Below are 13,516 nucleotides of genomic sequence, written 5' to 3'. Positions count from 1 at the left end.
ACACGACATCCCAAAGGAAACTCGGGATCGTTTTTGACAGTACGGCTCTCTCGGTCCCTCAAAGCATTCATAAAAACATATTTGTATAATGTCACATTCACAGTTCCGGCTCGACTCCGGTTATTAGCAGACACCACTTTGCCAAGAGAAAATAAGCACGGACTTTTTACCTTAGTACTTTTCCGACAGCCTGAAGCACCATCTTGCAACTTAGTCCGTTTTTGGAGTTTCTCTGAGAGTGCATGTCAGCTTTGTCTCCGGAAAATGAGCAATAATCTCCGACCATAGTTTAAAACACGACAACACAGAATCAGACGATCTCCGCAGAGTATTCAGGTGTAACGTCAGTCTGCTCCAACTTGACATACTGCACGGCAGAGAGAGAAAACTTTGTCAAGTTTACAGAAGGGCCTCCCCCTCTGCCCGCTGTCGTCCAATCAGCGAACAGGAGAGCGCTCGGTGGGCGGGGCATCGTGACGTTACAGTCTGCCCATGTGGACGTGGTCGGTGCCTCTCCTCTAGATGTAGTTAAAGTTTAAAGTGTAGCAACAGGTGATCCGCCAGTAACAGCGACCACAATGGAATAAAAAGGGGTTACTCCATTGCATTTGCTTCGTTCACGTTCACAAAAGCAGGACTTTTACAGGACGAAAAAATGTGAATATTTATAAAAATCCACAGAAGAGCTTGTATCTCCTCCAAAGAACCTAATGCCCCATAATACAGCTTTGCCCCAAAGTGGGTTTCTTAAATAACTCATTGGCTAACGCAATTGTTTTGTCACTATAAATGCACATTATGAAAAGTGAAGTGTGGTTGAAAGCTCCTGAAAAAGCGAGTAAGTGGATATTGCTAAAATTATTTTTGAGAAAATTCTGGCATCAGAGCAGCCATTTAAACTACAAACAAATATATATATATATATAAAAAGAAAAGAAAAAAAAAGCAGGCTCAACTAATCAAAAATGACAGTTGTTTTCTCTACAATGCAGCGAATGCACAACCTTTTTTTTTAAAAAAAGTGCACACAGGGACTGTGGGGCGACGTTCCTCGCGATGATTCTGAACTTCACTCGAGTCCAACTACGCATGTCAGGCCGCCAGCGGTCATGTTGTGTTCAAACATGTCAAAGCTGAGGAACCTGTGAGGGAATCAAACTCGGCCTGTTTGAGAGCCAAAGAGAGCTCTACAGGAATGTGTCCGTGGGGAGGTGATAGTTTGCGATGATTTTCTTTAAAGTTTCAAGTGTGCAATGTGAAATAAAATTGAATAGTCAACAGCGACCTGAGCCAATAGCCCTCAAGTACAATATGAATATGAGGAAATGAACAATGGAAGTCGAGTGACGCACAAGAAGATCATAACTAGTGTTACGGAGCCATCAATCCTTCTTCCCTGTAATTATTGCCTCTCAATCGTCCTCTCTTATTTTCCCCTCTATTGCTCTCTTCACACATTTCTCCTCCCTTTCTTGGTTTGTTTAACTCCCCTCTCTCTCATTGTCTCCCTTTCTTCTTCAACAAGTCTGTTCCGCCTCTCCGTCTCCTAAGACAAGACTTGTCCAGATGTGAGAAATACTGGACCAGCTGGCTGCTGTAGCATGGACACACACAAAGACACACTAATCTATGGGATCTGTGGAGCCATGTGCACTCCTCTGAGGGTGGATGCAAGTCGCTGAGTGAGGAAGACAAAAGTGTGAGGACGAGGGTGTCGTTTGTGCGGACTGTGCGTGTATATATGGGAGTATGAAACTGTGTGTGTGTGTGTGTGTGTGTGTGTGTGTGTGTGTGTGTGTGTGTGTGTGTATAGACATGCTTGTTTGAATATGATCCAAAGAATTTATCTGAAATAATTTAAATGATTGATGTCTCTGACAGGCACCTCTCTGCATCAGAGTTGAGTGATCATGGGGTCCCAGTGAGGAGCAGGAGCTAAGGGGAGGGAGACCAGAACGGGGCACTGACTTTTCCCCCGCAGCTAAAAATAGCATTGGCCTGCCTGGCCTGACCCGTAAAGAATACAGAGAACAGTGCAAAGAGTGTGAAGGAGGGGGGAGGGGGGGTCATGCCATATGTGTGTGTGTTCACAAATCAGTGACTGTGCAAGCAGGTGAGAGACCGAGCTGGTGATACGGGACATGGCAGTGGTTTGTGGTCGGGACCTGGGTTGTTGTGTTAAATTAGTTTAGTACGAGTATAAATGGTCAGTTCTTTCTTTTATCGCAACTAAAATGTGTCCGCAGCACCGAGTATTGAAAACTGGTCCTCTATTCAATCAAAACTTTACCAAAAGTCAAACGATGTATCTCAGGAAAGTTCTTGTACAGCTACTATAAATACAGTACATATACTATAGCGTACTGTTTATAAAGAGTCATGTGATATATTACAGTGTAAAATTGTTGTTACAGTTGATACATGAAGTGCAACTTGTGACCACCCAAGAGAAAAGTTGTGTGTTGGAAATCCCGTACAGAGGGAACTTTCCATCAATTTGCTTTGAAGTATCGGATCTGTGTCGTTACTGAAAATAAAAGACATCCATTCAAGACCACGGGGGCTCTGCCTCTAGGCCTCTTTTCTTTGGCTGAACAGGTAATATGTGGTCGTACCTGTAGTTCGTTGCGTTATGTGATCTGCAGGCGAACGGAGCAGATGGAGACAGAGACGGTGCCATTGAGCTGCACATGGTGGACCTTCTTAAGCAACGTCTGACGTGAATGGAAACCAACGAGCCACATACCAACGTCTGGAGGACAGAGGTCTACTCTTTCTTCTCCGCTAACGTCACAGACACATTCCCTTCCCCTATGCAGACAAGACATGGCATCACTCATGTGCCACCTGCGCTCACCAAACCAGATGTTTACCGCCTGTACGTATGCCTAAAGCCTTCACGGGGAGCACTAGCGGCACAGATAAAAGTTTAAAATGCCAACTTCTGATTACTTCTTTCTTTATGGCATACTCGGGGTTATGTTAAACACTTAAGGGGTTACATAACTAAATTACTTTTATCAGTAATAACAAGCTGTTTCAAGAGTGTTGCCCTTAAACGACAACCACCCGGGAGACACAGAGGAGCCAAGATTTAATTACATGTCACTCATTAGAAAGATAAAAGAAATAAAAGCAGTTTGTGGAAACACTGCGACGTCACTGGCTGACTGATGGATGTGTTATGCCTCAATCTGATGAGGGAAAAAATAACTATACGTACGATAACTACAGCAGTAACCAATCAGATCAACAGATAACACCAGGAAAATAAACACTGGGGTGGAGAAAAAGGCAAGTCATTACTGTGTTGACGTTACAGTGCACCAGTTAAGAGGCATGTTAAAAAAAACAGGGCTAAACTGCCACTTTTAGCAATTTGCTGATGCAGGAAAGAGACATGGGACTGTTAAAACTACAACACCACCCACATAAAAAACTTAAAAGCATTAAAAAGACATTTTTGCCTGCAGCGCTCCCTTACAACCGAGAGAGATGGATGGCTCAACAGGTTGGGTTTGAAAGTCAGCGGACATTCCACCTATTTGAGACAAAGAAAACACTGATTCCTGGCCAACAGGAGGTGAGTCACAACCGCAGCAGATGCGCCTTGGGGCCTGGCAACAGCTCCGTCCCTGCCCCTCCAGAGCACATCTCCAGCCAATCATAGCCGGGATCCAAATGACAGACGTTTCAGGCAGCCAACTGCGTTGACACCGAAATGAATAAATACAAAAAAAATCTGAGCCGTTCCAAGTTGCTGTGTAAGACCTTCAGTTGGCGTTGCGTCCTGGGTGTGTGGGAGTGGTGCAGTGTGTTTAGGTAAGGTCTTAACCACTGAAAACACTGCAGGCTGAAGGCCTTCAGTGCCGAGGGGGTTTCTATAGGCCCAGATAACAAGGTCAGCAGGGCCAGGAGACACTGGGCAGACTGAACCCAGCGACCCAACGAGCAATACCAACCACTGCAATGAGACAAAAGAGACGTTTCTGCTGCCACAGCTATAAAAAAAGATATTTTAGCAAAAGTACAAAAACGGTCGGCCACTATCTCCTCCAAAAAAATTAAGGAACCGATCCTAGAAAAGGCAAATCAGCCAAATCCAAGGGCTAAATCAACTTTAGCCCTTAAGCCAGTGGTTTCTTAAACTTCTTCTGTCGCCCCCCCACTTTGGAGGAAGAACAATGTTCGGGCCTCACCGCCCAACAAAATTGTAACACAATGGTGCAACTTTTTGTGACTCCTCCATCCGTGCTTTGTCAAATAGAATAAAGAAAATTGCAAGTAAATCAGATTGCGCCATCAGACAAAAACAAAAGTTTTTTTTTTTTGCCTTAACCTTTCATTTAAGTGCTTGACCGTGCACACTGCATGAAATACTGAGGAAGAATGCAGAAAGTGAAGACAAAAAAAATATGCTGCCTTAAAGTTGGCATGAAGTTTAATGCAGGAGTCTACCTCTGTACTTAATCGCTTAGGAGTGCCTTTCTCAATCACTTTGTATTTGACCTATGTTCTTCCCTTCTACCCTTCAGGAACTGAAGTCCACTTTCTCTCTTTGGATGTGTGCCCCTTGCTTCAGTGGCTTCATCTCTCCTGTGCTCTGCATTCCTGGAGGGGAAGGGCTGCATGCTAAGACATGTCGCCGCTCTCTCTGCACACGCAGCCTGCAGAAACAAAAGGAGCGAAGAGGAGAGCCGAGGAAGAAGAGCAACACAAAGAGGGAACGAAAGGAGGTCGAGAGCTGCGGAAGATCCAAGAAGTTTGGTTTGACTTGGCTTTTCTTGTTTCGGGATGCATGCATGAGCAAATATATCTTTGGGTCAACCATGCTCCATTTTAACAGTAGCAATGGCACAAAGGCTGATTACTCTACTGCCTAATTGTCCCTGCACTTATAATCCAATTAAGTCAAAACTATTTCTGCATATTTTCTGGAGCCAATTTAAAAAAAAAAAAAGAGGAGCAGCCCAGTATGTTCGAAAGACAGGAGGCCATGTTATGACTGGTTTAAGACGAAAGGAAAAGAGGGCTTTAGCAAGATGGAAGACAGGAGATGAGAAATACCAGACTTGTGTCCAGACTTTTAATAAATGACCATTTCCATGGATACCGCTGAGATAAACCGGTATCTTATCAGTGGGAATGGGCCAGAATGGAATATGAAGGGGAGAAAATGGAGGAGGAGAATGGGAGAAAGCAACAGATGAAGAGGAAGGAAGTGAGAAAGGGGGAGCAGTTGAGATTAATTAAGTGAGAGGGGTGAAAGGAAGGCAGGAACGGAAGAGTAAAAGGAAATAAAGAGAGTAACAGAAGTCAGGACGAGAGGAGTGAAAGAGTTTGGTTCAATGTGGGAGGTTGTCACAGCATGTCCTGGCGGATCACTGTACTCCTCCTCCCGACATTCCTGAGCAGGAGAGAGTCCATCCCATAATTTGCCACCTTGCCAGCCAAACACCTGCCTGTGTCAAGTTTAAGAGCCCGCACCACACAGGTGTTCATGGCCAGAATGTGACTGCCTGCAGGCGAAGGGAATGCTAATGAGGCTCCCTTTCCCTACTAGGGTCACTCCAAAGTCATGAGATGAATCACATGACAGAGGGGAGACTGCTGGATGGTGTACCGTGCACTTATATAACGACGTATAGCTTGTAAACGGAGGAGCACTGACTGCACATGATGCACGTGCCACTTCAGCCGTGCTTACTGTTGAGGTTCTTTTCATCCAAGTTCATTCTTGACTTTGGAAACAGGATTAGAGAAAACAATCCTTCCACATGGTCCATTTACTAGCTGCACTGGAGCTTTTGATCAAACCAAATCATCGTTATCCGTGGAGGAGTTTTGCTTGGTTGTCATGGAATTGTAGGTGTTCATATTTCCTTTTTTCAGTGCACTTTAAGGTCAGTGTTGTGTTCAAACTGATGGCTCTCGTGACATTTGAGTTATTACACAACTGTAGGTACTGCATGTGTTATGCCTCGTGCACTGATGGAGGAAACAGAAAAGGTTACTGAAGGCCACACGTCTTCCCAGAACTCAAACAGACCTCAAAAAAAGGAAAAGAATGTGGTTTTTCCTGGGAAGAATATGATAACCTTGGCACTGAGGTTAGGACACACACACTGAACCAAACCACAACATTAACAGATTATGGGTCCAGTGTAACGCTGAGAGAGAAACTCACACTCACACTCACTCACACTCACACACACACACATACACACACACACACACACACACACCAACAACAACGGTGCCACCTGCTGGTAAAACATGTAGGTGTGCACAGTTTACGTGACCAGTAAGGAAAGTAAAACATATTTTTATACCTAACGTGCAGCAACCTGACTCCTGAGACGTTAAAAACGATTATAATATTTTTGCATTAAAGAAATAAGAGTGCTGAGGACAGTAACCACTTTGGAAAAGGCCTCTCACTGCAGACATTGTCTAAAATGTACACAACCTCAGCTAGACTGACCATTCCACTTTTCCTTTCCAGGTTGTATAATAAGGACGTCGATGCCCCGTGAGTGTGTGCGTGTTTTTTTTGACACTTGAAACCAAACCAACACTACGATGACGCTAGACGCCATCATCCTTTGAAGGCTGTAAAACTTAATGAGTTACTTTCCACTACTGGTGTGGCTGAGTAATACAAACAACACGAGAGAAAGCAAAGTGACAAACATCAAAATATGCATGATGCAATACTGAAGCAATTGATGTAAAAAGGGGTGTGAAGGGAGCCATGGTCAAATGCTACTGTATGCTCAGGAGCACAAGAGGTAGTCTGTGTGTGTGTGTGTGTGTGTGTGTGTGTGTGTGTGTGTGTGTGTGTGTGTGTGTGTGTGTGTGTGTGTGTGTGTGTGGTGAATAAGGTGGAGGAGAACGATCGTCATGGAATACAAGGAAAGATGGCGGAAGCCAAGAGGAGGTGGCGGGAAAAGGATTGGGGTAGCACCCATGTTTGCACAGGATGTGTGTGTGGGCGGCTTATGTGTGTACGAGGTGAACAGAGCTTTCTTTTCATGCCACCCCCTCCCAAAAAACAACAACATCCAGAAAGCAATGCTAGCGTGGATTTACACATCTGTCTTGAGGGGAATGGTAAATGGACTGTACGTGCGGAGCGCTTTTCTCGTCTTCCGACCACTGAAAGCTCTTTAACAGTACTCGTCATCAATCACCTATTCCCACCCTGATAGCAGGGTCTGCTATCTGTCCATCTAACCAACATGTATACAACATTCATCCTGAGGATTGAGGTCAGGTGAAGAGAGACTCACTGATGGTTGATCACATTACATTTTATTTAGCCGACGCTTTTATCCAAAGCGACTTACAATAAGTGCTTTCAACCGTGAGTACAAACTCAGAACAACAAGAATCAGCAACGTACAATTACTTCGATGGTCTGTTCGTTGGTCTGGTGCGTCAGCCTTTACATTACGACAAAAGATCCAAGCTGCAAAGTCTACGAGGAGCTCTGGAGGAACCAGAGGCCGCAAAGTCAGCACCGTCGGGACTGTTAGTGAGTCCTAAAAGCAAATGGTGCAGACGTAAGGAGGAGGGTGTGGGCTTCATGCACAGTTCGGGTGGCTTTCTGTCTTTTGTGCAAAGGCTGTGTATGCCCGCCCTGATCCAGCTCATTAACTCCCAAATGAGGGCATTTAGTCACAGATTTCCTACCGAGGGGAATGTGGATGTAACTTATAGTGCTTCCCAGAACAAAGTCATGCTCACAGTCACACACAGACTGAAATGTACAGAATGTTCCTTTAATGTCCGGTTGAGTAATTGCTGCTGACGGCCTGAGAAACCAAACTTCACTACAGTGGGGAATGAGTGACTGATTGATGTCGAGCAGACAAAGTTCGTCTCTGCTCGACAGACCGTGTCGAGATATTCTACGAATCACTCTCTGGCTCAAACGGGGCGTGAAAAATGAAGCGAGGCAACTATGTGAACAACGTTTAAAATCTACATTACATAAAAGACTGGTATGGCACAGCACTGCTGTAGGGCCCCAAATCTAAATTCAAAGAAACCATCACGTCAGCAGAAACACTAATGATTTTAAAAAACAGCTGATAAGATCAACATGCGCCTAAAGAGCACAAGTCAAATCCCATTAGTGTGCTTCTTAGCACCAGCAATAGGTACATTACATAACGTGTGCAGTGACTGTGACTCTCGGCCCACGAGACGCAAACAATTACAAAGAAAAAGAGGGAGATGAGATGAGAGGTTTATGGGACCCCTTTCCCAGAAGCAAGGTCTCCATTTCCTTCATCAGCAGACAATACAGCTGCAGCAGACTGTCTGGCATGGGAGCGATCAGCGGCGTTGGAGTTGTTATTTCGCCCCCTCCAATGCGCCGTTTGCTCTTTAACCCCGAGATCACTGAACCAACGGACAAGAGCCGAGCTGGAGCGACTGATGAACAAACAGTAAACAAGTTGTACAAATCTATATCTTTGAATTAAAATAAACGGAGAGTTCACATCTTCATTATTTCTTTTGTGAAGTAGATTATTACAATAATTTAAATATTTTGTTGACATTTTAATTGTAGGAAACTGGTCTGGTGGATTCTACAAAGTTGAAAGGTTTTGGTTACATACAAATAACAATCATTCCTTAAGTAAGTTTTCTTTGTGAGATATAGTGGAACACTTTTTCACAGGAGGAAAATATGAGAAAAATATCAACGAGGCCGGCTAAATAACACTGAAACCTCTCTGTATACACAATACAGTTCAACAGTACCAAACTACATCCTCTAAAATGACGAAACAGTTTAACATTTTCCACAAACAAAAGTGGATCACTATAATTTATTGCATATATGATTTAGGTCAGCTTGCCATATTGTACTGCTGTAGAGACACTCGAAGCATTTTTATGAGTCAATACGTTCAACCCTTGTCATTTCCTCAACGATGAAATCTAATTTATTTCTCATCTCCTGTGTTGGCCTTCCTCCATTGTCAACATTTCCTTACAATCTCTCATCTCAGTGAATGACGTGGGCTTCTGAGAAAAACGCACACGTCCGAGTCCCGTTTCATTAACACCGCTCGCCACAGATGTGAGTGCGCGAACACGACGCGTCCATCAGCGAGTACATCACGTACAGTAGCCGTCATCTCGGGAGAGCGTCGCTCGAGTCGTCACGGCAGCAGAGGATTTCAGAACAGCCGACTCACATCTGCTGCTGCGCTCATCACAACAACCACACAGGCAGAGAAAACAAGGACGTTTTTCAAAAGAAGAGCACAGCCAGAGCCTCCCCACGCAAGCACGCACAATTCATTAGCGCAGCTTACACATTTTCTCTGAGAACCGCAGCTTACAAGGTGCTCAATTCAAGTCCAACGCGCTCATATTTTGCCTTTAAACCAATTTTAAAAGACATGTCCATGGTGCATTCTGCTCCCTGTTCTTAACTTAGTGATGACTCAGGCACATTCGTAGGCATAGAACAAGCAAAAACACAGTTTTTGATGTGAAGAAAACAAAAACATCTGTTAGTTTCGCCCCCAAAAATCCGAAGAAAAAAAAAGGAAAACTAACCCCCTCTACCCCGAGGACTAGACGAGATCTCGCCACAATCTGATAACACAGGAAACTCTGGTCCATTGTGTGAATTTGATTAACAGTGAGTGGATGAAAGCGTAGGAAGTGGTAACACCCAGGATTTGGCATAGAAGTGAAGAGAAGCATGTGACTGAAGGAGGCCAACAGATTAACAACCCAAAAACCAAGCTGGTGGAAAATATGAGCGAGCCAGTGCCCTGACCCTAACCCTCTGCCAAGAATCAAGGCTTCTTCGTCCGACCTTCTGCAATCAACACAATCACTTATCTTAATGCACATGTAGGTATAGATTGTTACGTATCGTGCTCTGTTGTGATGTTTTAATGGACTACATGCCAGTGGAAGAACAATCCACTCAGGACTTTTATCACTCGGTCACTTTAAGATGAATAATTGCTGTGTGTTATTGTGTGTGTGTGTGTATTGTTATGTATGCCGTCTAATACGTCAGCACCAATTAAGATACTTGGAAGGCAGACGGGCGTGATCCACTCATAACAACAACACTGCCACCAAACAACTGCAGCACAAAAACAAGGAGGTTGTGTTGCATAGCCCAAAGCAAGTGCCCCTCAGACAACACACGAGTTGTGGGCTGAGATTTTTAAAAAAAATCTTTTTAATGGAAGATGTGCTCCACCCAAAGACTATTTTTTTCAGTCATTAGCCACGAAAGAATATCATGTTTGAATGTCAGTAAATATCAATCCCTGAGGGCTAATCAAGAGAGGAAGAAAAAACTGTGTACGTGTTTGACGTCATGCATTTGTGTGTCTAGGCCACAACAGAGGAGAGGAAAGGGTGTACCTGGGAGTAAGGAAGCTCGGAGACAAAAGGAAGCAGCTTCAAATATTATATATATTTATTAAAGATAAAGGGCAGGCTCTACCCTTTGTCAGGAGGAAATATCAAGAGCATGTCCTCTGTCGGTCTGCTGAGAGGAAAAAAAAAAAGACATATGTACGAGGAAAACGATACCACTGTCGTCTCCAGATGGTGCATCAATGAGCGAGGGAGGGAAGTGGGTGTAGGCAGCTGCTATCGGCAAAAAATTAAAGAGAGAAGGACTGAAAGGAGACACGAGAGAGGTCAAATCAATAGATGTCCTTGGCAGCGGCGAGAACAGGGACTGCCGCACAATCTCAGCTCATTGACGAGCAATGACGTTCACATTTTCCTCTGCCCTCCACTGATGGATCACTTCCTACGGTAAACCATGAGCTGTGACGAGAAAAATCTAATATGACCCTTTTGCAAGAGCTCAGCGGCCCTGACCACTATTAGGTTGAGAGTGTGTGTGTGTGTGTGTGTGTGTGTGTGTGTGTCTCCTTGCCAGGAGATTCAGGTGTAAACAAGCCTCTGATTGGCTTAGAGGTATAACTGGCTCCCACCTGGGAAGATGAGCTTATGCAGTGACATCATCTATCCTAGAGGGGGATGGGAGGGTTGCTCGTGCATTGTGCACATCTGTCTGCAACACAAAAGACTAAATAAATAACAAATTCCATAACACACTGGTAGAAATCAGATCTCCAGCGGTACAAAAGGGTAATTAAGGTCATTTCTTGTTTGGCCAGCAGCCTCCGAGTCCTGTAAGTGAAAGTAATAAATGTTACGGACGTCACATCAGAACATGCTGGAGTCAGCACTCTGCAGAGCGGCCTCTTCGCCACAGATACTCCCTGATTAAATATAGTTTCGCAAGGAGGGAGGTGAACGCGTTTGTCACGAGTCTCATGAACATGACGTAGGTGGGATCCAGCTGGAATTTTTTTTTTTTAGGTATGAAATATAATAATGATAAAGATGCATTTCTTGAGGCAACTTAAAACTTTCGTCGTCTGCTTTTTTCTTTCTTCCTCTCGCGTCTATCCTTGGTAACAGTGCCATGTCAGGTGGTAGATAATTGAAACAAACGAGGGGGCACGGCTGCAAAAGCCACTGCAGCACTGAGGCAATTACACAGCTATGCAGCAGGCGAGGGAGTGTGTGTCTGCCACCTTCTTCATTCAATTGGGCTTCACCACACCCCCCCTCCCTTACACTCCCGCCTAGGACAAACTCAACAAACAGGAAGTGAGGCGCCAAGGCACTTCCTGTCTCCCTTTAAAATGGGCCTCTTGTTCCCAAGAGGCAGCACAGAGAAGCCATGGCCTGCTGCTGCTGAAACAACTGCTACAAACAAATTCCCTGCCACCTTTACAGCACATACAAACCTTTCAGGCCTTTGTTCTGATACTGAATTGTGTCTAACCCTTTTCCTTCCACTTGACCAAACTCCAAAGTGAGCCAAACACAATGAAGCCCTTCTCCACTTGCCAATTGGGACACCAAACAGCTGTGAAGTTTCCCCCTGCCTTATACGGGGCACCTGCTGCCTCACACAGACAACTTCCACTCTACATGTAATGCGTTCCCATTTAAATTGTTGTTTTTTAATATGTTAATCTGAATTAAGACGTCCAGCGCTTTTTTACCTGAGCAAGTGCATGACTGCGTGTGCGTGTGGGCTGACTGTGTAAATCTAAATGCAGAGGTGAGGTTAGTGCAAGGCCATCTCTTTCTCCATCTCCTGAGCCAGCAGGACGAGGCTGCCCCTGAATGAACACGCACACACTTTGTTATGCAACCGTGTGTGAGGCCTGCACTCCGCAGTGACTGGAGGGCAGGTGAAAGTAGAGAAGGACAGTCAGTCGGGTCAAGACTTCTATACTGCCTCTCCCTATGCCAGTCAGTGTCCCCTCATAGGAGTCTAATGTAACACACTGTCCTGACAGGATCAATCCGCTAAAGAGACCTTGGGAAAGGTTTATTTGTTGAGGATTAGAGTACAGACGGCATTCAAGCTTTATTCCAAAGCCAAAAATCAAAACCCTACACGTTAAGTACGAAACTAAACCTTACTGATGCACGTTTTTCTGACCTGTGCTCATTTGATTGGCTTAATGATGACTGCATGCCCCATTTATTTTGGTGTGGCAGAATGACAAAACAGCTTGATTATACACTGCAACAGCCACAGGGAATAATGCCATTCATGTCCTCGAGGCAAAGCTTTTAATAGATAATTACTTAGCCAGCTAAGCGGCCCAACTTTCCTCAAAAGCTAAAGCATTTCAGCTCGATTCAATTCAGCCCCATCTGAGAGACGGGCAGCAATGCGAGGAGGGAGTCTGCTGGGCTGAGGGGAACAAGTGTGGGGTTTGAGGGTGGAGAATGGCGCCCTTGTTAAGCTGCACGCCCCAGCTCTGTGGAGGCAGCCAGGCTTGCCAAAGATAGCCTAATGAGAGACACATGGAAAACAGTACGGCCTGCTCTGCTAATACAACACACACAGTATGATGATACAGTCAGAACTATTGTACTGCACCGCACACTATAACATTTAGCAACCGATCCAGAGAGAACAAACACACACAAGCTCTTGTGACGGAGCCTCGATGTCTGCACGTTCCTGCTTTCCAGTGACACGTCAGCAGCAACACTTAATACGGGTACAGAAACATTAAACCCCAGAGTGGAGAGGAAAGTGGGATTTTGTTTTTAACGCTGCAATTGTGTACAATGGTGGCCACCACATAAACTTTTGACTTCATTGTAGGAGCGGCTATAAATGGTAATTTCACAAGGCCGACAGCACAAATCAAAGCTCAAAATTGAAAAACTTGGCTACAGATACACTTCAATGAATTGTTTTTCTGCTCGCTCACACATTGGTGCCGAGGGTTCAGATAAAAAACAATACATATAGTGCTATAAATCATTAAATAGTAACTGTAACAACACAGTTTTTCTCTCCAGTCTTAATATTGGGCCACTGACACTTAAATGTCAACAGACAGCAAACGCATGGGGCGTATGAGATTAAAATGTAAAACCCAGTAACATCTCAAGGTGTTGAGCTATAAAA

The 13,516-nt window shown here is 44.6% G+C and overlaps 1 protein-coding gene across 4 annotated transcripts in view; it reads right to left on the bottom strand.

Annotated features, from left to right (window-relative positions):
- mob2a (MOB kinase activator 2a) overlaps positions 1-13,516 on the bottom strand; it is a 54,027-nt gene that overhangs the window by 15,315 nt on the left and 25,196 nt on the right. The window contains exon 1 of one of the 4 annotated variants that reach the window (XM_068603190.1): positions 171-333. The exons of the other annotated variants lie outside the window; for them this stretch is intronic. Coding sequence (XP_068459291.1) covers positions 171-286 — 116 coding nt within the window. The 5' untranslated portion in view covers positions 287-333. Of the gene's footprint in view, positions 1-170; positions 334-13,516 lie in introns of those variants that run through there. 4 annotated transcript variants of the gene reach the window in all.

Source organism: Clinocottus analis, unplaced genomic scaffold (assembly GCF_023055335.1).
Source record: "Clinocottus analis isolate CAN_PGR_092001 unplaced genomic scaffold, fCliAna1.0.p SCAF_6, whole genome shotgun sequence".
Taxonomy (NCBI): Eukaryota; Metazoa; Chordata; class Actinopteri; order Perciformes; family Cottidae; genus Clinocottus; species Clinocottus analis.
The sequence above is the reverse complement of the archived record's forward strand: the minus strand, read 5'-3'. Positions and strand labels throughout refer to the sequence as shown.